Raw genomic sequence first — 25,878 nt, 5'->3', positions numbered from 1 at the left:
TTTCTTGCTCTTCCTGCCCTGCGGGTGAGTAAAAATGGTCGCGATTGAACGGACATTCTTTCTTGTTTGGACAGACAAATATGTGAGGATCGACTAATGCGTTTTCTGATCACCTTTCGTTACGACGAAGTACTACAATTTGTGGTGCAGCTACGCTTTGCAAGAAGAATTTATATAAATTATGTATCTAGCAGCACTTTGGTGCTTTTCTACACATATTTTGGATCGTTTATTATTATAGTGATTTTTTTTGTCTTGCTGATATTATAATAGATTTATAATCAAGAAGGTGGGCACTATAGCATCTTTCGAGATCGATTGGAAAAATACCAAAGTTCTATACTGGTGCAGTGAAGTATTAGTGCATGATTTTTGTAAATATTCTTTACACTTACAGTTTTTAACAATTCATCTAGAGAATACGTTGTACGTAAACTTCACGCGTTACTAACATTACGACAATATTCCATATTTTAGTTTCGATCAATCGATGGAGAATTAAGAAAATATACAGATCGTCAATTTTTTAATTAAGCATTATGTGCTTCAATTTTTATTTCGTGATAAATTCATTACATAAAATTACCAAAAATTTCGAATGTCGGTTTAGAAAGTCTACATGTACAAAACTTTCAATGTTACATTTCGCAAGCCAATTGGAATTCTTTAAATATCGTCAGTTCGAAATTTCATGAAGAAACAGAGCCTCCACAGTGTGTAAGGATGAATCAATTGAAAAAAGGCTCCAAAGTATATACATTCTTAAAGATGACGTTTAACAGTAAAAGGCGAGACATTTTATGTAGTATTTTATTCAGAATGTATACGAATACAATCTATCATAGTATTTGTTAGTTTTTATTTTTCATAAAATAAAATCCAATCGTAGAAAATTATGACGTTTGTTTTATCCCATGAAAAAGTTTTTCATTTCGTGAAAATACGTCAAAAGACGCATCTAAACCACCATGAGACCACTAAGTGTCAGCTCAAAAAATGTTATACATCACAGAGAACACAGAAATCTAAAATTGCAGCTCTTTCGTTCCCGAAAGAAAATTCAAACTAGACACCATTAGCATAGTTTTATGACTACTTAATCACAGTTCTGTACTAGGTGAAGCAGCTGGCCGTTTTGAGTTTTCTTTTGTTTCCTTTTTTTAAGGATTTGCAGAGCCCATTTTACTTCACTTTACGTGCACTTGATATCGAAAGAACAGACCGTTATTTTCGGATAATTGTCATAGCGTATATACTTATTTATAGCAACAGTGTACAAAGATTTATTATATCGATATCGTCGGGAAATTTTTTAAAAACCTTTCAACTGTGGCAGATTTACCTACTGACCCAAATTATCCTTTTGTAGACGATAAACACAGCATTTGTAAAAATATTTATATAAACAGCAAAACTTTTGAATGATCAATTAATTAAGGTACATATTTTTAATCAAATCAGATACATTTCCAAGAGATTATTGGGCATGTTTGGACAAGATTTCATTTGGTGAAGAATATTTCGGAATTATCAAACATGTTGTCGAGAATTATTTCTCTCCGCCAATAAATCTGCTCACGACTATGCGCAATGAATTAGTAAAGAATGCGTGCTATGGAGATTAAAAATTAATATGACACCAAGAAATTTCGTTTTGGGATTTCAAGTTTTTTTACATGAGAATAAAAATGACTTTCTACGGATTGATAATACGTATATCTTTCCAACTGTCCTGTTCGTAAATATATACAAATAAATTGTGAAAACAGGTCACATTTTTACTGCGATACCCGTTTTATCATCCTTTTGGATGATTTCGATAATATCCTGGATTGTAGTACTAATTGAGAAAACCCAGTGTAATTTTGTTTAGCTACCTAAGCTTAACCATTTTGAAAATACAATTTTGATTTCGTCTGATTCAACATATAACAGGCTAAAAATCATAGGCGTATTACCATTATGTTGCGGGAAAAAAATTTTTTTTTGTGAATTATTTCTTTAAATACAATTTAAACTGTATTTGCATTTGCGATTTCTTCACACAACAATTTTCAGTTTTCTCAATTAATTTCGTAGTATGTCAAGTTGTACAAAGTACTTATTATTTCGAGGAAAAAGATGGTCCAGTCAACAGATAAAGCCATGTGTATAAACACATATTTGAATAATGCAATAAAAATACATTTACTATAGCGTTTGAAAGCGCATTTCACTTTCAATCAACGACAACAATAAAATAACGCGGTATATCATTTTTACGTTATCTACATTCCACCTTATGATTTCATTGATCATACGAAGCGTATTGATACTATATGCAAGTCGAGTTCATGAGCATATATATATGGTACGCCAAAAAAAAAAGGACCGATTTGAAACGTGAATAAAATCCAAACGTGTTAACCGTTTCGCATTTTGGGATTGTGTGATATTTAGTTAACCGTGATGAAATAAATGAAAATCAAAATAAATTAGTCCTTGATTCAAAATTTATGATCAAAATTAAGTTGAACATTCTTTAATATTAATTTTTTTCAGCCTCTCAGCGACTTTTTCAAAACCCGATTTTTATCGCAGCACCGAACAAAGATTTCTCAAATTTCAAAACGCAACATAAAAGATTCATTCTTCTAGTTTCAAGCGAAACAAAATTTTTAGAGATCAATCGTTCTGATTTTAGTCACGTTTCAGATTATCGCCGTTTTTTTTTTTTGGCCCACCCTGTATACGTATGTGTCAACAACAAATATAACAAAGAAATAAATTAGTCTTATTTTAATATTCAGTACCTGAATATTTAAACCCAAAATGATGTATACTCGTTTCTATATCTGACTGATGCTGAGACGAGTATTGGGTAGTTCCAACGAATTGGTTGGATCGCAGATAGAATATATGGATTAATTAATTACTATAAATTAATTAACTAACCAAAAAAGTACATTCTATAATGGTACGTATAAATGTGAATTACATTCCGCCAGGTTTGGGAAGATTTGTATCGTAAGCTCTGATCACATCTGTTTGCGTTACGGAGCCTCCTTCCTCTTGAGAAAACGCAAAGCCATCTAGTCAGGGGCAGATTAAAAACGTGGTATTATCATCTTATGCAGCTGCGTTAAGAGACTAAAAATTACTCATTTTACATGTTGGAATTTTATTTTGCCAAGCATGACCAATAGAAACAGAATCTAATAAACTTGCTGAATACGGAAGATAATCGATGCTGTGAACTGACATTCTTAAAATAATCTCGCATGCTTTGATCGTCTTCATCATCATTTTGGGAGTATTACATAAACTATCTTCGGTAATCATGTTATAAAAAGCATTGCAGGTGAGCAACTCATTATACGAAAGAAATCAAAGTTTCTATTTTCAATGCAGTTCGTGATTCATATAATACAATGCATATTTACAGGGAGTATAATTAAAAAACGATTGACAATAAGTTACGTGATCACATCATAAATAGAAAAATAAAATAAAACTTTAAGTATTTTAAACATCCAACGGTACTTTCATGATGAATGTTCGTAGGAATAATACTCAAGTCATTGATCTCAATCATATGATTTATGGATTTCGGGACTACCATTTTGTCTATAAATCCCAATAGATTAATGTTTAGAACTGTATTATATTTTTTTCCATTTTTTGTCTAAAAATGCTTTAATTCCAAGTTTTTCTATGTTCTTCTGTTGCAATTTGTTGCTTTAGATTTTTTCGTCAATTCTCTGGAACTAGTTTTTCTGCAGGTTATCCTCGAAAAATTTTGAATATTTTTTTCAACAAAAATTAAGAAATGCAACGAAAGAATATAAAAACTTGCATAACTTTGTCGGAACATATCTATAGGTATACATATATTTATTTTTGTTTGGAGAAAAAATATTTTCATAAATCATAAGATTTTGGGTACAAGTTGAAGCATGTCCAACGCGCATAGAGAAAACTAAGAAGTTCACAGAGAATTCATCTGAATATTATCTTTTCAGCATATGAATTTATCAGTCGTATAAAAATATTTTACGTGATAATTCACGGAAATTTTCAAAGAAAAATCTTACTGAGGCTCTTGGGAGCAATTCTATTCAAATTAGTATACCGGGCCTAAACGTGAAAACCAAAAGCCACCTCGAGGCCTACAGATAGACAACTGGACGTTACAATTTCGGTTAATCAATTATTTCGTTCATGAGCTGTCAAATTCTAACTCCGATTACTTATCTGTAGACTCCCAGGTGACTTGTTTCCACTTGTAGGTCCAGTATATAATATAATCTCTGAATACACGTTGAAGTACTTTATGCAATTTTGTATTACTTACGCGATAGTTCCACCTCATTATTTACCCTGGACGCAGTGTTGGATCGTCTGGAGAAGACGCTTTTTACGTTTTTCAGAAGCCTTGCAGTCTCCGTTAATCTGCAATGGGCCATTTTTTTTCTTTTTTTTTTTTTCATTGTCATGTTAAATACGATACCATTCAATTTTCGAGAAATTTCGTGTCCTCTTGGCATTTCAGTTTGAAATTATACACATTTTCACTATGCATTGTGCAGTGTTTAAAGATTTATCAAACCTTATATTACTGTGGTAAACTTACTCGTGATCGTGGTGAAGTATGAGTGCCAGTTCGAATCGAAAACGACAATGGCACAATGGCCAAATTGAAGTGAAGATACATGTTATAATAAAAAATTGATAGTCAAAAATCGCTAGAAATACATCCAAGTAGCTGGCAGCATTCTATCTAAATCTTAGGTGTTGATGCGTCTGTGCGTAAAACTAGTGGAACCACAGTTACGATTGTAGTTACAGGTAAATTAAGAGGGCAACTGAATATATTAAGGCAGTGACAGTAGCAGCAGGTGTACGTAATGCAGAACATTTAGTAGGATAGTAAACAGACGTACGAATAATAAATAATAGTCAAAAATCGTTGACACTGAATTGTGAATAAGTATTAACTAATTATTGACATAAAATTATACAACAATTAAAATTATATAACAATTTGCTACTTGGTACTTACACCTCGCAAGATCGACGATGGCATGCACAGGTCTGCACGGGTACCATGGTCAAACATACCAAAAACAGCTCACATTAAAAAAGAAACAAAACCATAACAACGTTAATTACTTTTTATCCATAGTTGCCAAGAATCACTCGAGCATACAGGTTACAATCAATATTCAGTTATTTGTACATTGATCAAATGAAGGGCACACCTGGGGTGTATTAAATTCATGTGTGTTAGTGGATTTTAGGAAGCTCGTTGTTAAATCCTATTGGCCCATGAGTCGATAATCAGTATTTCGTAAGCCAGTACCGAGAATATAGGGGCAGGAATATTTACTTTATGTAACTGGTTCATTTACAATTCATTTTCAATTTAGTTTGTATAAATGTTGATTGTAACAAACCTATCTACAACAATATATTGAAATATACGACACAACTTATACACATCTCGGTACTTTTAATGCCGTAGGCTTGTAAGTTGCAGAATAATATTACCAAAATAGTTAAAGCAATGCAAGACTAGATGCCAAACACCTTACGAAAAAAAGTATCAAGTAGTATATAGGCTATTTCAGTTGAGAAGGGTCAGTCAGGTCTCATATATTTTTTAATTTCCCATTTTTTTAAGCCTTTGGAAGTTGGATTTCGCTGCCAGAGATCTTTCCAAGTTGTTGAAATGCAGATTGATAGGTTGAGTTTGATTAGCATTCGAGACCAGAGTGATTGATACCACGTGGAATAGCCCATGAGTTAATACAAAAGGGATCAGGATAACAAGGTGGTTGGAAATTATTTTTTCACTTTTTTTCTGTAACAAAATAAATTAACAGTTAGGTGAAATAATACACGAGAAAAAAATTTAAATTAATGTAATAACAAAAATAAGAAACTTTACATTTGTAACTTGTCTAAAAATGAATTTACTACAATAGTCTTATGGATACGACGTACTATTATTCAAAATTCCTGATGATTTTTTAACATTCACTCTGTTGAAGAAGAGGAAAAACACTAAAATAAAAAGAAAACAGAGAAATAAATTGAAGAACTATAACTGACAATGGAAATGTAAAGTAAAAAATTGTAGAACTTAGAACTGTCCTACACAAGGGCTGATGTACAAGACTAATCACAATCAAATAAATTTGTGCAAAAATAGTTTGCTGTGCCTTTCTGTACTAACGAATAGATATGGTAAGTGAAAAGTTATTTGATGTAGTCTTATGAAATTATAATTCAAATGATATAATTACTTGGTAAGGATGCATGCTTCACAGATTTTTCCAGAGTAGCGAGCCCTGATTTTTTGTTGTTAGTTAAAATTTAGTTGCATTCCATGTTGGTTTCTTGGATTGAAGGATTGACAAGGTGCACAGAGGGATAAATCATACACTTAGTGTGGAACTGCGTGATTTTAACAGGCCTTGAGTTACTAGTGATATTGGGAACATTCGTGTTCGTATTCTCAAGAGACTTCGACGTGGGGGTGGCCATAGCGATGTCAAAAACCAACGACGGATGAAACGACGCCTAGGTGACCATTTTTTCCAGCTCCTGTCATCGTTTTCCCGGATGAAAGTTATAGCTTGATTCTTAATAAAGGTAAATCACCCAATTTTCGGTATAAAAAAATTTTGCTTTTAGCTTTTTTTTGGATTTAATACCCATATTTGTGAAATTGTTAATAGAAGAAATTTGATGCATGCTTACGATTTGCTGTTAGTGACAATGCCTGTTTTGTTAATTTTGTTATACCTTTTGAAAATCAAGTAAATAATCAATTCATAAAGTATGTTATGGTTAAAGCGTGAACACTGCAGGATGAAAAAACATCAATTCGAGTAATGTCGAGAAGCCGTGCAATCTACATTGTTCTACTGTAAGCAACTGACAGTCACATGCCAGAAGTCCCCATTTAACAATTGCATATGTGTTGAAATGAATAATCTGGGTTCCTAAAATTAATTTACCTGACTTGAAACTTTGAATAGATCTAAATAAAAATTTTATCTGAAAACAAGACTTGGGTAGAAGTAAAACCAAGAACTGAAAGTTATCTAGACGTTTTATCAAAAATGATTGAATTGTCGAAAACATAATAGTACAACTAATATCATGACTTTAATGAAGTTTTAGCATGAATAATTTGAACTGTCTGACCACATTTATATAGACAAGTCCAGTTTATCAGTTTAGATCTGATGATTTTATCAAACTACGATTTTATTCAAATTGCGTTTACTGAAGGTATATAAAACCAAGCTACCTTGGTGGATCTACGCCTCGGGGCACAATTGGATTCTGGTTAGTTTCACTGTTAGTTTTAGTTGTTGGGTTCACAATGCAAAACTGGATGAATCAGAAGTTATTACATTACTACTAAGTTGCAGGATCAGTTTTCCTGGTCCGTGCAAGTTGGAGGTATTCCTTATATTCTGTCTGTATTAATTAAGAATAATCAAAATTGGTAGTGCTGTAGTAATCTTCGATTTATACAGGGAAAGTCAATTGAAGCCGATCGGTTTGAGTCATGCGGTGACCGCCTGTACCAACACATGCAAAACCTTCACTTGAGTCAAGCTTAGCGGAAAAACCTTGTGCATGTTGGTGCCTGTGATCACCGCATGGTTTTGACGGGTCAGTTTCAAGAGTCGTTTCCTATATAGTTAGGCAATTCGAAAAATAGAAATATCCTTTGGGACACTTGACAACCATCATATCCATTATGAATCCCTTCCAGAGTTGGCTAACTTATATATCTTCAGTCAGCGCAAATTATAACGAAAGGGGGATGGAAATAAACAACTTTGAAAATGTTACCGAACTTTTGCAACAGCTGCATGGACGTATTGTCAGGTAGAATAGTGGCGTAAGATGATAAATGAAAAACTAATAAACAATTGACGATAACTTACGAGCTTCTGTGGTCCTGTTTATTAAGTACGTCACTTGGATCAGATTTTTTAATCTCCTGTTCTCGTGCTGCTACCGTTATCGATTTCCAGATTGTATTTTCGACTCTGTATTTGGATAATTAAAATAATTCATTAATGTTTCCAGTTAATTAATATTGAAGGAAAAATTAAGTAATTATCTTATTCAGAAAGGTAATACTATGCCTATGTATTACGTATGATAAATATGAAATACAGAAACTATTGTTAAGAAGTTTTGCGTATTAATCACATATATATGATTGAGAACTCTTGAAAATTATTATACATGTGTAAAAGGTGAATAAATGTTCTTACGCTTTAGCAGTAACATCAAGCAGTAAGACTGCCGTTGGAATAAGAATGAGGCCAAGCCAAAAGACAGGAGAAGTGAAGAGCATCCTGTCATTACCAGCCATTACTGCACCGACGTTGAAGGTTGGCCAAAAATTGCTTCAAAGACGTAAGAGACATGTTATATGACGCCTTGAGAATCACAGTAAGTGGATACATGGTAACGAGATCATTTAAGCAAGAATAAATTTACCTGTACGTAAGAATGAATAAGAACCATAGTAGAATAGATCCCCACGTCGCTAAATGTGTTACCCATGTCCATGAGTTTGTAACTAATCCAGCTTTTGCACACACCGTCACTACAACATACTAATTTAAGAAAATCATTAGTTCATTATTTAAAGCTGAAACTACATACGTAATAATTATATTGCCGACTGCCTAGTGCTGGTAATATCTGATCATATTTTCTCCTATCGCGCAACAATCTTGAATACAATAAAATATTATGCTATGGATAACATATAAGTATAACTTCTAGTTTGTTAGTAATAGATCAAGTGTCAAAGAAAAGTGTTTTACTATTACGCCATCATCGTATACTGTCAACACTAGTCCGATAGTTATACTTTCAATGAGTTATTTGCATTAGAAGTAGAAAATTCGACAAACTTACAGTGTACACGCAGTTTCCCAATACTATGTAACCTCCGTCTCGACCATTGCTCCATATTACGTCTTGCTCAAGGGCCAATAATGGTAACCAATATAACAGAGCAGAGTGGACTAATGCATTTATTATCCACATCCAAAAGACCTAAATCAATCAGAATTTCATTAGTTAAAATTCATCAGTTGCAAATATAACATTAATTCAATGTTTCGCAGTAGATTACAGTAACGGAAAAATTGTATTACTTCAAGTCGTTAATTTTAATAAATTAAATAAACATAGTCATAAAAATGAATAATAGTACGAACTTTTATATTAAACATAGAGTCCATAGAGTTGGGTGGATGATAGAGTCTTGGATGTGCTAAATGAGTTTCAGCGGCACAGACCTTATCGAAGAGTCCCATTGCCAAGGGGGGTGCTGCTGTAAATACCTTAACATACCAAATAATCCATCATTTTTAAGTTATCATTATATCTGGAATAATGTGTTGTAACGCGACATCTCCGATCTGCCTTTCTAATAAAACTCTTGCATTTTTAACAACTGTGAATATTTCGATGAAAAAAAGTCTTATACAATTTCTAAAGTCTCTTGGAACCATAGTAGAAATGTTTATTAAATCTTCCTTCCAGTATTTCTCAAGCTGTGCTGGCAAACCAACAGTTAGTATTGAAGCACAAGAAGGAGACTGAAGCTTAGATAAAAATTGTCACAATCGGTGAAACAGCTGTATTTTGGAGAGATGTATAGTATGGTCAACACAATTATGATGAGCCTTCACACACATATATGTATAAATACACGGAGGTTGCGAGCCTAAAAAGTTAACACTGTTTCTAAAAAACTTTTCCCGAACAAGTCTTCATACTCCATAAGAAATGGACTTCCAGAATGAAAGTATCGACTTTTTTCTCGTGCGCTGCTCTTAGGTTTCTGTTGTATTCACTCAATGAAACTAGGAAGCTTGAATTCAAGACGTCCTCGCTTTTATTCCAAGTCAAATTGTAGAATTCAAGAAATTTGTGTAACTTTAAAAGTCGCGATGTCACTGTAGAACAATTGAGTGTGAGCGCCAGTTTCTGATCTGATATTCTCTGTGCGTCTTCAGTTTTTTCAAGAACATAACGGTTTATTTATTACACAGATTCCGCTTTCCATTTAAACATTTCAACAGCTGATTTCTAAAACTGATTTATTTAGCCGTTCGCCAATTCCATGGAAAATTTTTTCACTCAATTGTAATTTCAACATCACAGAATTTGGGATGAATTTCTATTTCAATCAATTTTTATGCATTGATTCATCTATTCTGCACGTATTTGTTGAAAACCACTAATCACTTGCTTCATGTGTACTTTTGAATAAAGTGTACAGATCTTGACTTGTTGTAAGCAACAATTAGAATGAGAAATGAGAAGCATTAGGCAACCTTTACAGTGATTTACTAGAATCATTTTCATGAGATTCTTTCTTCACTTTTTTCGAGGAATGTATATTCCAATTTGTAAAATGAATGTTTCCAATCACTCCAAGTAAAGAGCTATCAGCGCTGAAACGGTAATTGTGAATTGGAAGTCATGTACCTCTTTATTAAATTCCAATCTCATGCATGATCCGTCCAGCATGCTGTTTTTCTATTGCAATCGTCAGCTTTGTGATATTGAGCACTGTAAAAGCTGTTGTTTCCGCACGATGCAAGCATGTAATAGAACTGATGGTGTCTTCTGCTTTTTTTTTAATTTTACTTTTGATACTATCCTGAAGCAATTAATTTATTTATCTTTTGTTTGGTATTTTTCGTTGGATGGATGAACTTGGCGGCTTTATACCTGTGTATCTGTGTCTGTCCTGTGCAAATTTTGTATCGAACAGGCTTAACTCATAATAAGTCAAGTTTGTTTAGTGGCCATTAGAATCACTTTTTGGATCATTTGCTGTGTAGTTCGTTGTCTTCAGATTTTTAGAGTAATGATATTTGGATCAGATCCAGTAGTTCGAAGTTTATGATGGAAAAAACGAGGCTCGAAATGGTGCGATATAGATCTAAATGCTGTTTGTGTATCGGGTAATACCAACCATATATCGAAATTTTCCAGTTGCCACAAATAATAAGGCTCAATGCTAATAATAATATGCGCATGAAATTGCTGTTCATATCTTCTTGATCGCTCGGTTTCATATGCAATTAAATACTGATCGTTTATGGAAAAACCTTCAGTGACTACCCCTTTGCAATTATACCAAATAGTAGTCTGATATACTTGGTATCAATTAGTATTCATATTTTCCGTACAGTAAATGCTGCAGAACTCAGTGTTCAACTTAATAGTCGAATATTTTCAAATAACCATACACTCAGAAATTAATTTTTGAGTTGAGTATTGCGTGCTGGAATAATTAGATTGGAGTTAGCATAGCATTCAGAGCGAGTAAAAAAAGTTGCGCAAGCGATAAGCACAAGGATAGATCAGGAGTGAAGTTCTGAAACTCGTTGAATTTTTATCTTGTATTGTTCGACTTGACTTCTCGTGTTGCGTTTCTCCTGTTGCATCAATTTCGGGTGATTTTTTGTATTAGGATCCCACGTGAAACCAGTAACTTCCATAGTTGCAGTACACATTGGTACTTTCATTCGTTTAATAGCCAGATATTTCTTGGATATCAATTAATAAATGTTTATTCGCCATTTGGTTCAGTTTTCATTATATGAATACCCATTCTGATGGTTCATATTTTCCAGCACGTTTTTTATATCCAAAAAATGACTTGAGTGAATTTTTATCCAGGCACTTACAGCGAACAGAAATAATCAGAGAATTCACAAATCATACCTACACAGTATTTAATATTGATGAAAAATTAGGCTGTAAATCACGGATACTAAAGAGGCCTCCAAAATAGGTAAGCAGCTGCTTTAGTAGCCAATTTGATAAATACAGTCCTTATCCAGGTGTGAAAACAATCCAAGATGGTGTCAGGAAAAAACGAAAGAATTCTGGGGTCCAAGACTGTTAAGAATATGAAACAATACTGAGGTGCTGTACCTACAGTAACACAATAAAAGTAACGTGAGTTTACTTACCACATTGTAAAGACCGATGGACCATCTTTCGAACAAGATTTGACCAGACCAACCTGAGTATATGGCAAACCAAAGTTCGATAACATACAGGCAAATATTCTTGTAAAATGAATATAAAATTAATTTGCACATTCTACTGTAATTCCAGGCACCATGTACAAATAGCAATCGTTTCAAAAACTTAAACTGCGCTATCGAGTAATCTGAGGCGCAAGCTGCCTGAAGTCCTTCCACTCCTGATATTCCTGTAATTGATTTCACGGAATGAGAATTACACACTATGATTTTGTAAAATGACATCAAATTTTTCTACGTATACCGTACCACCCCAAAATTACAAATTCGCTCACCTCTAGGCAGCTAAACATTTATAGAGCCATAAATTATACATACATACATAGCCAAAATTGTGAAAGAGTAGGTAAATTGTCAAGTTTTCTATAAAATCTATCTCTTTAATGTATGTATAGTTTATTGCTCATTGCCATTCACACACAAGGCAGTTATTTGGTTTGCATACAAACGCAATGGAATAAATAGCATTACATTATAAAACTTACCAACTCCAACGTGAGCTTTCTGAATCATGGCTACATCATTCGCACCATCTCCAATTGCCAGAGTGACTGCCTTTGTACAAGTAGTGACCAAATCTACGACCTGAATTTTTTTCACAGATTAATTAAAGTTGAAATCCAACCCCAGATAAAAATCTCTGAGGCATTGCACTGATACAAATGACAATAATAGAATTACAAATTCAGAAAAGGTAAGCATGTCTTCATTATTCATTGAAAATTCTCGAATTAATCCTGGAGTACAATTTATAGAGATGCTGATGGGGGAGTACTACAGAAAGACAGACTCACAGGAATTACTGTGGTAGGATGGATTTAATAAAAAACTAAGTAAATATTAGGAAATGAATTTCACCTCTGCTTTCTGCATAGGAGATACTCGGCAGCAAATAACAACTTTGCAGGATGTACATAAATCGAGAAAATCCTTCCGCAAATCACACAACAAAGCATACTTCAAACTGTTTCCGTCAATTACAAGAGCTACGTCATTCGGGCATCGTAAATCTTGTCCAAAGTCAGCACAATGTTGTGTAATCACCTCTCTCGTTTTCTGCATGGAGTAAAATTGTCATTTTGATCTTTAATCGATATGAAAATTGATGTATACAAAACTATACAGCTAAGAAACTTTGCGGAATTACTCACGTCCAGAGAATTTTCGTTGACTATAATTAGAGGCATTGGATGCGTAATAAGCTTGCAGGAATATCCAATGTTTATTGCTGTTTCTTGCTTATCTCCAGTTAAAACCCATACGTTGATATCCGCTTGTATTAAAGATTCTATAGTCTCTGGTACCTACGAGTGGAAAATCTTCATTATTTTCCTGTATGAAAATAAAACAGTGGGATAAGTGAGTGAGAAATTTTTATTTTTGTTGAGTAGAGGAAACTTAACAGTGCGGACAATGTGATAAAGTTCGTAATTTACCCTTTCAAAACTTTACAAGGCTGTTAGCTGGTACTTAAAACGGAAATAATATGACACAAATGATTCAATTAACTATACCTGATCCTGGAGTTTATCCTCAATTGCAGTTGCTCCTAAAAGTGATAAATTATTTTCTATGAGGTTGGCGGCATACTCTATTTTATTTTCACGATCTTCCATACTGGTCGCCGCTTTGTGGTAAGTCTCTCGCCACCTCTGTTTCGGAACAAATGCAAATTATGCTGAATTTTTTGTAAATATGCACAAAAAACCGTGAGAAGTTTGATCAATACAATGAAGCGTGGGAAAGGTTCAGAATTTTTTTTACTTATGTTGGATTTCAAGGATGAAAAAGTTGATATTTCAATAGTTACGTGGACTGAAAAAAGAGTCTCACTTGATAGAGTGAATCAGGTATATCAGCGACAGCGAAGCAAAGTGTCCTCAATCCTTCAGTTGCGAAAGCTTCCAAGTGATTTAGTGTTATTTCGCGAAAATCTACGCCATCTTCACGGTTGTTCGTTGTTTTACTAGCGAGCCTCTCGTAAATGATTGAATCAGCTCCTTTACAGAATAACTTTATCTGTCCATCTGGTGTTCGTGCAATGACAGACATTCTTTTACGGGCAGAAGTGAATTCGATGACGTTCAAAATCTCGTAACGTTGACATTCACCTAATGCAGTTATCTCTACCGAACTGGGTGTTCGTGTATTAAATACGTAACCAAATTGCCTCGCTCCATCCACAAGCGCTCTTTCATCTGCAATAAAACAATGTTAACGTATAATAAAAGTTTGACATAATATATTTAATAAAATGATTGAGGTCACTTCTATTCTCTTCATAAATAAATAAATACGGTAATGGTGAATATCTTGAAGGGGGTATGGAACCTAAGAGCATAAAAAAAATATGTTATTTTCAACATTCTGTGGAGTCAATAATAATTACAGAAAAAAATCGGCAATCGACATGCAGGATCAATTTCTGCTAGAGGTATTTAGGGTAAGCTTCTGAGTGGTAAGTATGAAGGGCTGCATATGACTGCCTTTGCTGCGCGAGGGTCAAGAAGCAGCTGACCAACATTTTATCTTGTCGATACAGGCCTGCTCATGAAAGGTCTTAGTAAAATCCAGAAGCCTTGCTTACACTCATAGACTTATCTGGAGTACCTTGAGCAGAAATATCCTGTAATGGAGGGTATTAAATTTGGATATCATTTTGCAAAAAATAAATTATGTTCACAATTCACAACATTGCCTTTATATGCAAAAAGCCAGGGATAAACTTTGCAGCTATAAATTCCACTTTGGGTCATTTTTAAAAGTGTTTTCAAATACATTTCATAAACAAGATATCGTATAATGGTTGTAAATTGAATTTTCGTCTTACGAAATGAAGTGTAAGTCCTATACTTCTAAGCCAGATAGCATCAATTTCTTTCAATGCTTTATTACTGATTCCACAAAATCTTGAAAATACCTTACTTTTTTGACTCTCATAGACCGTACGCCCCTCTTAATGCAATTACCAGGTGATGCAGCGTGATAAACAATTTGTTCATCAAGTTTCTCGGGTATAACTGTGTGACAAACAGACAACATGACCATAAATTCGTGTAAAATTTTAGCAGTAGCTTGTTTAGTCAAATCATCATTTGACGGATAATCTTCTTTGATTCTACCATCCATTATATCTTTAACTAACGAACAGCTCATATCTGCATTCATTCTTTTCACACCATCATTGTTTCCCGTAAATGTTGGCAGGCTGTAATGTGTAATTTATTAACAAGTTTTTAAATGAAACAACTCGAATTGATAGGCGTTCAATACTTATAAAAATTTGGAAGTTTTTTACTTACTCGTACAGCTTTCCACCGACTGAACACCGTTTAAACTCCATCACATTCCGGGTTAAGGTTCCGGTTTTATCTGTGAAGACGTAACGGACCATTCCAAGTTCTTCATTGAGATTACTGGTACGTGCCATTGCAGGAGTATTTGTTTCTGCGTGATACATTTCCACGTCCATGTTAATGAAAGTTGCTTGAACATATCGTACCACCTCCAATGTAACTTGCAACGATATTGGTATTAAATTATTGAACAATATAATGAAAGTTAATAAGTTATAACCAAAGTTCTTGGTCATTGCTTCTGCAAAAGAAAAAAGACACACGGTTATTAGTGTTCTTTCCTGTTGACTTCAAACGGGAGAAACGACTACAGTAAAGTATTTCAGCGCAAACCACTCACCGTGCAAACCTAAATACCATAAATCCTGCTCATAAGCACTGGTCCAAATGACATTAAATATGGCTGATATCAAACACAGTATCAGAAGTATGAAAAACAGCATAAGAATCTGGGTATTTGTTAGGCGATCGAGAGTTGATCGTTTTAGGGGTGCAGCACTGGTGCTGTTGCACATCAGTTTTGTATCATGACCTGTGTATATTACAACCCCGAACACCCAACGAGTGTTCCGTAGCATTGCACCACGTAGAAGTAGCTGATCAGGACCCAATGGCACACCTCTACAAGAAAAATTACGAATGAAAGAAATCAGTATTGTGATGTGTGCATTCAATCTAGCGTGTTAATGCAAACTGTGCTCAATGTATTAAAATATGAAAGATAACAATTTAGAAGTGAGAAACTTACTGTTTGTTGAATTCTCGGAGAACACCAAAAAATTCATATAAATGTCTGTTAGGTGGCTCGCATTGTATGCTTGCCACAAATTTTGTCAACTCTTTTGTATCCAACAACTTGGCAGTTTCGGGTACAGCTTGTCTAATTTTTAAGTTTGTTTCACCGTCCAAATTTGCAGTTTCAATAAATGACATACCCTGTGGCTCGGATGAAGACAGCATAATCAGATCGGCAGGAAAAAATTTATTATTATGAACCTGCATAGAATTGGAATATTAAATTCAAAACTCACGTTTTATAGCCTATTTTAAATGAATGTATTTATATTTTGCACAAAAAGACTAACGAACCTTAACTACATCGCCAACGGCCACAGCCTGCCATTGAACCCATTCCCATTTACCATTTCTAAGAACTTCCACTTCACGTTTGTTTATTTCATCGTCAGCTCTGTGCCTTTTCTGAAAAATAAGCAGCTTTTTAACAATGAATCGTGTTTACCATGCTAATGAGATTAAAATCTGAATAATGAAGGTGTACCTACAATGTCTTCAACGATTTCTTTGAGCGCAGATACACTGAGGATGAATATTAGTGGCACTAGTGTGGTGTAGCGTCCCGTGGGTGAGACATCAGGTATTTGCTTGGAAATAAAAAGGTTAATTATAATATAAATTGTATGAAATGAGATACTAAATTGAGAATAAAAGTAAGTTTATTACCTGCATTAGCGCGATGAAGAGAAAGAAGCAGTTACTATACCTTCGAAATTGTTCAAACAAAAACGAAGGAATGAATGAAAATACGGAATACTTTGCGGTGGTAATGTGATTGGTTTTGTATTTTGCCGGTTGCTGAGAAAGCGGGTTTATGAACACAACTCTTTCCTCTTGGTCATCTGGCGGTGAAAGGTGATTCCCCACATTTACCGTATCTGAAACAAAAATAAGTTGTGCGAGATGAAGGGAGTGAAAGACATTTACTAAATTTGTCATTACTACCTGTGTTCATGATTTTACGAAGAATGTACTAAGGTGGACTACATTACGAGTTTACAATGAGTCCAACTGAATCATTACTGAGCTGATAATAAAGATAAAGAGCCGTTTTATCATTGTAGACATCTACGTCAGTGGGAAGTGGGAAATACTATATCATTAATGTCAATATGCATTGGCAATCAAACGACTATTTCAATTCTATTGGATATGAGTGATGTGTCTGATATATCAGTCGTATGAACTTACGATTATTTATACGAAGATAGACATAAAATTTCAGCGCATCAAGGGATTGCGCAATTCTATGTACAAGCTCCATTTTCCTTCGTTTTGTTATTGCTTGCCACCTTGTGGTTGCTTATCAGACCTATTGAGCATACATATCATACATGTATGTAGGTGCGTATGCATGATTGTATGTACATTTAATTTTGCTGTCAAAGTTCGTTTAAAGCTGAATATACCCGGTCAAATACAAGACAAGATAGTTATTGATAGTTAGATTTTGAGAAAAATTTGGTGATTTGGCTACCGCACGAATTGACCATACATACAAACTATTACAATTGAATTTTGAATTCACCTATTGTTTTAGCAGTAATGATATAAATATAAACTGCCACACTATCGTCAATATATTTGAATACAGATTATTCTGACAATCATTCACTTTCGTACAGCAATAGTTTTTACATTCAAAAATAAAAGGAACACTTATACGTTCGGATTATGTATAATATGGTATAAACTATTTAGAGAGATTAAAAGTAATCTATAAATTTTGTTGAAAAAAACAAATGATTATTGCGTTCCTCTCGGTTCTTATCATATTTTGTTTCTTGCACAGCTTTATTAATATGATTAATCTGACTAAATTAATATTTTGAATTTGAATTTCTACTTGAACCATGGATAATGATCAATAATTAATTATATGATTGACGGAGAAAGAAAATAATTTGTAACGTATAATAAAAGTGTGTGAGTTGTACATTTATTACAAATTTCCATATTCAAATCATCAAAATTATACTGAGTGAAAATTAATAGAGCATAAACTCAAGTTAAAATACGAATGAACGAAGTATATACAATGATAATCAGACCCATAAACGGATAAAGCATTAAATATAACTCAAAAACTTGGGAAGTAATCGTTAGTTTTCAAGTAAGCATTCGACAAACTGGTAACAGCTGTAGTTTGTGAAAATACCACGGCCTGGCAGCTGTGACCAATTTATATGATATGGAGTTATCGCTAAGCCTTCATGCTTCGACTACCCTGGAGCAGACTCTAAACACAATCTGATTCAGTAACTTTAAACAGCTGGTATTTTGGAACACCCTGTAATTAATTTTGTTTTTTTTTTTGTCTGTAGATAGACAGATGACGCTTTGTTTTAATAATTTTTTTTCCCTGTCAAAGAAACTGTATTCCTTCAAATGTTGATTGATTACCAAGAATCACAATTCTCCATCGATGACAATAATGTATTAATTAATTATAGTTGTCTGGTGATGCAATAAATGAAAAATTTTAAAACCATTATCGTGTACCGTTCCCACAATCATTTGTTTACTATGTTTCCTGATAATAGCGTTTATATCTATCATTCAAATTTAATCATTGCCCAAACTTTCTTCAAATCAAAAAAAAAGAAGAAAGAATACATGTAATTGACAATAATACGAGTATGACCATGAAATGAAACGCCTTGTTGATTTTGTGAGTGTGACAGTAAAGAAATATACAACGATTAGTGATGTGAGATAACGATTAGAATGGGGTTGCTTGCGTCACAAACCCCCATGCCGTCACACCCTACAAAGTTAGACATTTCGATAACAGAAATATTTTCCTCGCTTGTCTCACGAATATTTTCTTTCCTATACGACACATTCACAGTGAAGTAAAGAAAAAAATGAACTTTATTTTTAATTTAAACTCTAATCAAAACACTTAGTTCTTTTGTTATCACGGCGATATAAAGAAATTACGCGAAAAAGATTTAATCATTTTAGTTGGGAGTGAGCGGTATTCGACTGTTGCTTCGCAGCAGTGACGATAGGTGGCACCTTTTGCTTACTGATATGCGCATTTTCCCCTGTTTTTTGGCTGCTGTCAAATTGCCAGCGTTGCGCGCACTTCTATGACACAACCCAAGGACACAACGATATACCGCAGCCTTTTGGGAGGACGAAAGTAAAACTCAGCAGGTAATTGTTCGTCAATTTTTGTGTACCGCGGTGTTTTGTGATATTATATCGCTGGTGAGATAAAGTGCCATACATTCCACCGACTGCTTCATACATCATAGATACTTTATCGGTGGAGACTAGACTGAAGGCTCCTGTAGACGCCCTCTGTTAGATTTATTTGCGCATTAGCGCATGCGCAATAGGGAAGTTCATTACAGGCAACAAGTATGTCAACATACGTACATACATACATCGTTCATCATAAGTGATGCGAGAAAATAAAAGAATCGATTCTGAAAATCGATTAATTGTATAGGTATGTTCCTCCGATTCCAGAATCGATATATCGGATAAAAATAGCATCGATTCTGAATAATCGGCATAATATTTCTAAAACAAATGAGCTAATTGTTTAGTAATATCTAGTGTACTTATTATAGGTATTTTGACAGCATTATAGTACTATCATTCAGTGTACTATTTTTGGCAGAAAATAAGCAGTATTTTAAAACTTTCTATCACATTTGCCCACGTAATCAGATAACAGAAATAGTAAATGACTTTGTATTATGAATTATGAGAGACAGTCGTTATTTATTAGAATATCTCATCGCGATACAAAATACAAACTAGATATAACATTACATTTTTATGGGAAGTTGTTCTTTACGACTCATTAAGTCGTAATTAATCGATTCGTATAGAAAAAAGAATCGATTCAGTGATAATCGAAACTTTGAAAACTCGGTTAATAATCGATTAATCCAACACCACAAAGATAGATTCTTTAAGAATCGTCGAAGAATTACACGTCACTGAAACTTCATCATTGTCCAAATTTTTAAACTTGTAGATATTCATGAAAATTTGTATTTTTTCGGTAAGAGATCTACAAGCTAGTACTATTTTGAAAGTAAATTAACAACTTTTTACACTGATATACATATATTATGCTATATTAGTTATATTATAGGTATATCAGTGAAAAGGGTTGGCGGTAGTTTGAAGATGACCAGATGTTATAAATAAATTAAGTAAAAAATTAAAACAAAATCATTTCTTTCTGTTCTTTTTCGTTTCGTTATAACTTTTGAAATAATTGTTGCATATTTCGGGAAACTTGTGAATAAGTAGCCAAATACCCGAGCCTGGTATTACAAGTGATTACGTCATAACGACGCAAAATCGTCAAAATTACGATTGGCTCTCAAAGTTGCACATTGACAGATAAATCGACTCTGCTAGCGTCATTTGAAAGCTTTTCGCTTCTACTTTCAACGTAAAGAATAAAAGCAATTTCAACTCACTCTAGATCAATCCACCAACATTACCTACGTCCATTAACTAAAATTCACAACCTGGATAGGTTGTTAGGTTGGCAACGGCAATGTATTTCCAGTTAGTTTGACCTAAGACTGACAACCTTATAGTGAGCTGAGAACCTTTGCTGATAACGAGTGAAACTTCCATAAGTTATGAGAGATCCTCTTACATACTTGAAAACTGGGTAAACTCACACACATCGTCAGTGCACGCCGAGTACAACCAGTTAAATGTTTTTCGTTATTATACGCCTCTAGTTATAGCTATAATCGAGAAGAAAACGGCAACAAATTAGAAGTGTGATATGTTGAATTAGATGCATCTAATAATCTGCAAACAATTTTTGTTTTTTGTATGCTGTTGCCAGCTCAAAAGTTCGGTACGTCAAGTTATTGCATTATGCACTCAGGGGCTGAGTGTCTATATTGAACGCAGTCTTATAATCCAAGCAAAAACATTTGAAATGTAAAAAATCGTCAAATACCGAAACCACGTCGCTACAAAAATACAAGAACAATTCAGGATCCCTTAGCAAAAAAGGTGTACATCAAGTTGAACCTCGCTGTTTCGTGTAGTGATATCGAAACATCATTCCAAGAGCTACGAACTTTGCAGGCACACATTATTGAAGCGATTACACATGTTCGTGTCACGTGTGATCCTGTTTCATAATATCGTCTCTTATTGTCAGATAGGCTATTGTAGTCAATCAATGAACTCTATTTTTGTTTAACACAATCAATTTTGCATCGGAATGACTGGTTGATAACAGCTTGTTTAATGTTGTTAACGTATTGAATTTGAAATATTTTCTTTGTGCCAATCGCAGCTCAGGTTCATATTTTATGAACTTATATAAGGACTCAATGGGATCCAGTTAACTGATCAGTTAGCTTCGACAGATTATCCTCCTTTCAAGCTGCTTTTCAGGCAGATACTACAGTACACGCACGATATATCATGCAACTCGGGGATGTAGGGGGGAGGGAGGGAGGTAGGGGGGGGGGAGTAGCACTTACGAGAGTATGTGCAGTTTGATATACGGCGTGGCGATATTATGCGTTCGTACTGTTTAGGTAAATTCATTTGTATATTTGACAAATGCGTTATTTTCTAATTTTTCGTAAATATGATTTTTTTTTGTTGTTGCGATAATTTCCGTTTATTACTGTTCGAATATCGTTGCATGTTTTGGGGTCTAATCGTTTGGAATTGCATATAGAATGACGCTCGACTTAAGTGATACGGTAATATTTTGAGATTCATACGACGTAAAATTTTGTTGATTTCGATTGATTTTATAATTTCATCGGAGTCTATTCCTCAAGAACCATCCAAGGCCGCAGAAACAAACGATTTGCATGCACGATTTGGAGATATTAGAAAAAATTCTGGGGCCAGGAATTTTTTATCAAGGATCCCCTTAATCTTATCAACCTGTTCATAATTGCATAACGGTGTCATTTTTCCTGCTACGGATCTTTGGCATTGTCACTTTCTCAAGTATGTATAGTATATTCTATACCTGGGACATACATACTGAGAAAGCTTGCATACCAACGTTGCAAATCCACCTGACCTATGAGTATGAAGTTAGTTACGTTACTGTAACGATGATTGTTTAGGAAAAATCCTTACTTCGCAGCTATAGCAATGTTCGAAATTTCTTAAACCATGATAAACGAAACAGATTCTTATATTGAAAAGTCAACTCCTTCAAAACCATTTGAAATTTGTGCAATAATGACATTTTCTTCGATGTTTCGTTACCTTAACGTTATTACGATCAGCCTCACTCTGATCTTCAGAAAATGAACAGCGAAAATAAATATCCATGCGGTTTGTACATACATGTATAGCTTATAATACGTTATTGCAAAGCGAAGGCAGAATGATTGCTGCGGTTTGGTATGAGGCATTTACCAAAGGCGATGGCAAAGTTTATTTATCATTCAAAATTGTGGAGGAAATATTGAGAGGCAATAGAAAATGATACGCAGGCGACAAATGCTACAAATGCGACGTATCTCAATTCAGATACGCTATATAAATCCACGACCATAAGAATGGATAGACAAAATTCCACAATCGAAGGAGCTACGAGTATACGAATTTAATTGATAAATCGATTCGATGAGAAACCGACCTAAACACTAGCTGGAACGTATCACAAAGGTGATGCCAATCAGAATGTAGGCTACGATCAAGTGATAGTTCAGCCTACTATTGTAGGAATGAATAAATAACAACTCCCATAGTTGTTGGTAGGAAACCACCTTTGCTCTATAATCCGTCGCAGTAATTATTATTACAGTTATTAGTAGGTCGACGAAGTTGAAGACAGGCACAAATAGAATTGATCGCATTTTAAGTTGGCTTTGCCGCAGGTTTCGATAGAATATACGTGTTAGCATCAATTAGACAGCACTCCTTTGCCTATTGTTTACTCAAACCGTACGTTCTTTGCAAGTCAACGTAGCGAGCACCTTTCTTAGATACCGTATTATCTGTTTGTTGACTTCACTGTAGACTCAAGGCGACAGAAAATGATGCTAACAAAAACAGGACATAGCGAAGAAATATTTATTTTTGAACTTCAAGGTTTGCATACGCAACGTATAGCAAATTGTAGCTAGTGCTGTTCAAAGATTGAAAAATTGTTTTATATTTTGAATCTAGGTATACAGGTACAAATGGAATAAACTGAATGAATCTGGGTATTGGGCTGAACCTATGTGAAGATACTTAGGTACTTTATACACATTGCGAGTAAAGTGATATAGAAATACAAATGAAAAAGGTACAGGAATAACGTAACTGGAAAAATCCCGATTCATTTGCGAATGGCGAGTCTCTTACGTCAATGTTGGTACTGCCACTCACCATAAGTCTGCTAAAACCTTGGAACCTGAATTACAAATGGGTTCAGTTACTTCCAAAATGTACGTGCCTGGGTACAAGTGTAAGGTATTTTTTGAATCGTGTTTGTTCGAAAATTGTTTGAACCAACTTGAAAAAGAGTAGTAATTTGACTTTGGAACAAATATACACAAAATTCATGATGTAAAATGATAATTGTCTCTCTATCGAATGAAAAGATTTCATCGCCTGAAGTTGACGTTTTTAAGACATTGAAACAATTGAGAAACAATTAAGACGTAACCAGAATCGCAAAGGAATCTTTAAGACGCATGAAGTTAGCGTTTTTGATACAATGTTTTTTGTAGTACAGGACCAGCGCTCTGTAGCATTCGTGGTCCAGGTCGGTGAGAAGGTGATTTCCTAGTCCAGTTGAACGGGACGATGCTTTCGAAACAAAGAAGGTGACTTTCGCAGCCCAAAAGTAAAAGAATAATATAATAACATCCTAAATAAGGACATTAATCCCTAATATTCACTCTATTCAATCGTATGACAAGGTTAGTGTGAGAAAATCCAGAAAACCCCTAGTAGAACAAAAAAGTGTATGAAATGCCAGTTTTCTATTATTTCTTTCAGAGAGATTTGAATGAATTTTTTTATCTCGATAATTTCGAAATAATTGGTGACAGAATTTTTTTTCCGACTATTTTTCCGGGGTTTATCAGTATGAAATAATAATAGGCCACAAAAAAATGTTGGCTTACCTGTTTCAATGGGTGCCCATCCCAGAGGCGCTACCGTACCTGACATTAGCTCCGCTTTGAAATACGCTACAATAACAACTTGCTGGAGAAAAGTTTCTGGGAAAAGTGTTTTTAAAACGGACTTAGATTCGAATAACTGGCACTAGCAGCTGCGTTTGGAATTTGATCTGTGGGCCGTAACACATTATTATTATCACTTCCAATGAGTGAGGCGCGGTAACTTTTTTAATTTTACAACTGCATTTAGTTTCAACACGTTCTAAGATATATTTTTAAGTTTTTGTGTCAGTTTTACAGATTTAAGACATTTGCACTACGATATAGGTATCTATATATATTAGGGTGGCGCAAAAAAACCGACTTTTTTTTTTTTTTTTTTGAGTCTCGTGTGACAAAATGTTAGTTTTTGAAGTTTAAAAAAAAAAATTTTTTAAGAGGTCGCTTCACATTTTTTAAAACGTCAGAAATCATCAAAAATCGATTTTTTTTTTAATTTTCTTTCTCGTTACGGTATAATTTTATAGACAAAAAAAAAATAAGGTTCCGAAAGTTTCAGTTCAAAATTTGAATTTTGAAAGGTCGCTCATAATTTTTTTCAATTTTTTGGTGCATTTCTTTAGATCTTTTCGAGCGACCTTTGAATATTCATATTAAAATTTCATAAATTTTTTTTCTTTAATTTAGTAAGAAAGAATCGATAACAATACACCACGACATGAATTAAAAATCAAACAAAATACTGAAAATATGATTTTTTTAATTTAATTTTTTGACGATTTTTGACATTTTAGAAAATTTGGAGCGACCTCTTAAAATTTTTTTTTGAGCTGTCCTTTGGAGTGGGCTCTTAAAACATCAAAAACTAACATTTTGTCACACGAGACTCATAAAAAAAAAAAAAACAGTCGGTTTTTTTGCGCCACCCTAATATATATATATTACAATATTACAATATCAGTCTGTGTTTTATTTATTTAAATTTGCAGGGTAAATAATTTTTACGTCTAGTAAAACAGTTTCTTAGTTACTTCGCGATACGATTTTCATTACGCTATTGTGTGAATCGGTGTAATGATCAAAATTTTGTGATTAAAGTTCAACTCGACCAAAGTCAACGTAGTGAGTGATGGAACTAATGACGGCTCTGATTAATCTACTGTAAGGTTATTTCTCGGTTGCATGACTTTTCCGTTATGCGCGTTGTATGTTCATACGTTCAAATATCGTATGTATGGCCTGGGCATGCCGGATGTGGAGAAAACCCATTCTTATAGGATACCGTGTTGTTGGTAGAATTCTTACTAATTAGTTCATTATTGCCGATATCTCGCCACATCGTTTCTTCGAATCCAACCACATTTTTCCCGTTTCGTTTGACCCTATACCGGAATAAAAAAAGTTTTTGGGTCATGTCTAAGGTCGAAGAAAAATGAGGAAAAATGAAGTCTTCGGTTCAGCTCAATCTGCGATATATACCGGGTGTCCCAGATCGCCCGTCCACTTCTTCTTAAATCTGGAGAACTGATTTTTTCAAAA

The 25,878-nt window shown here is 34.1% G+C and overlaps 1 protein-coding gene across 13 annotated transcripts in view; it reads right to left on the bottom strand.

The window, feature by feature from the left end:
* Positions 1–2,712: 2,712 nt before the first annotated feature.
* Positions 2,713–25,878, bottom strand: part of LOC124412552 (probable phospholipid-transporting ATPase IA) — a 60,506-nt gene continuing 37,340 nt past the window's right edge. For 5 of the 13 annotated variants that reach the window (XM_046892517.1, XM_046892518.1, XM_046892516.1 and 2 more), the window contains 20 exons: positions 16,916–17,127; positions 16,738–16,836; positions 16,544–16,654; positions 16,203–16,450; positions 15,795–16,075; positions 15,401–15,695; positions 15,068–15,306; positions 13,932–14,296; positions 13,613–13,750; positions 13,250–13,402; positions 12,957–13,154; positions 12,584–12,683; positions 12,024–12,268; positions 9,246–9,371; positions 8,941–9,081; positions 8,515–8,633; positions 8,286–8,420; positions 7,950–8,054; positions 4,334–4,431; positions 2,713–3,071 (listed from right to left, as the gene is read on the bottom strand). In XM_046892517.1, the coding sequence (XP_046748473.1) occupies positions 2,974–3,071; positions 4,334–4,431; positions 7,950–8,054; positions 8,286–8,420; positions 8,515–8,633; positions 8,941–9,081; positions 9,246–9,371; positions 12,024–12,268; positions 12,584–12,683; positions 12,957–13,154; positions 13,250–13,402; positions 13,613–13,750; positions 13,932–14,296; positions 15,068–15,306; positions 15,401–15,695; positions 15,795–16,075; positions 16,203–16,450; positions 16,544–16,654; positions 16,738–16,836; positions 16,916–17,127 (3,506 nt within the window). In that variant the 3' untranslated portion in view covers positions 2,713–2,973. Of the gene's footprint in view, positions 3,072–4,333; positions 4,432–5,041; positions 5,074–6,291; positions 6,627–7,949; positions 8,055–8,285; positions 8,421–8,514; positions 8,634–8,940; positions 9,082–9,245; positions 9,372–11,776; positions 11,950–12,023; positions 12,269–12,583; positions 12,684–12,956; positions 13,155–13,249; positions 13,403–13,612; positions 13,751–13,931; positions 14,297–15,067; positions 15,307–15,400; positions 15,696–15,794; positions 16,076–16,202; positions 16,451–16,543; positions 16,655–16,737; positions 16,837–16,915; positions 17,128–17,194; positions 17,254–17,440; positions 17,562–18,738; positions 18,754–19,281; positions 19,298–25,878 lie in introns of those variants that run through there. The other 8 variants (XM_046892526.1, XM_046892527.1, XM_046892528.1 and 5 more) reach the window with 8 other exon arrangements.

Source organism: Diprion similis, chromosome 11 (genome assembly GCF_021155765.1).
Source record: "Diprion similis isolate iyDipSimi1 chromosome 11, iyDipSimi1.1, whole genome shotgun sequence".
NCBI classification, from domain to species: domain Eukaryota; kingdom Metazoa; phylum Arthropoda; class Insecta; order Hymenoptera; family Diprionidae; genus Diprion; species Diprion similis.
Note: the sequence above shows the minus strand (reverse complement) of the source record. Positions and strands in the feature narration are given on the sequence as shown.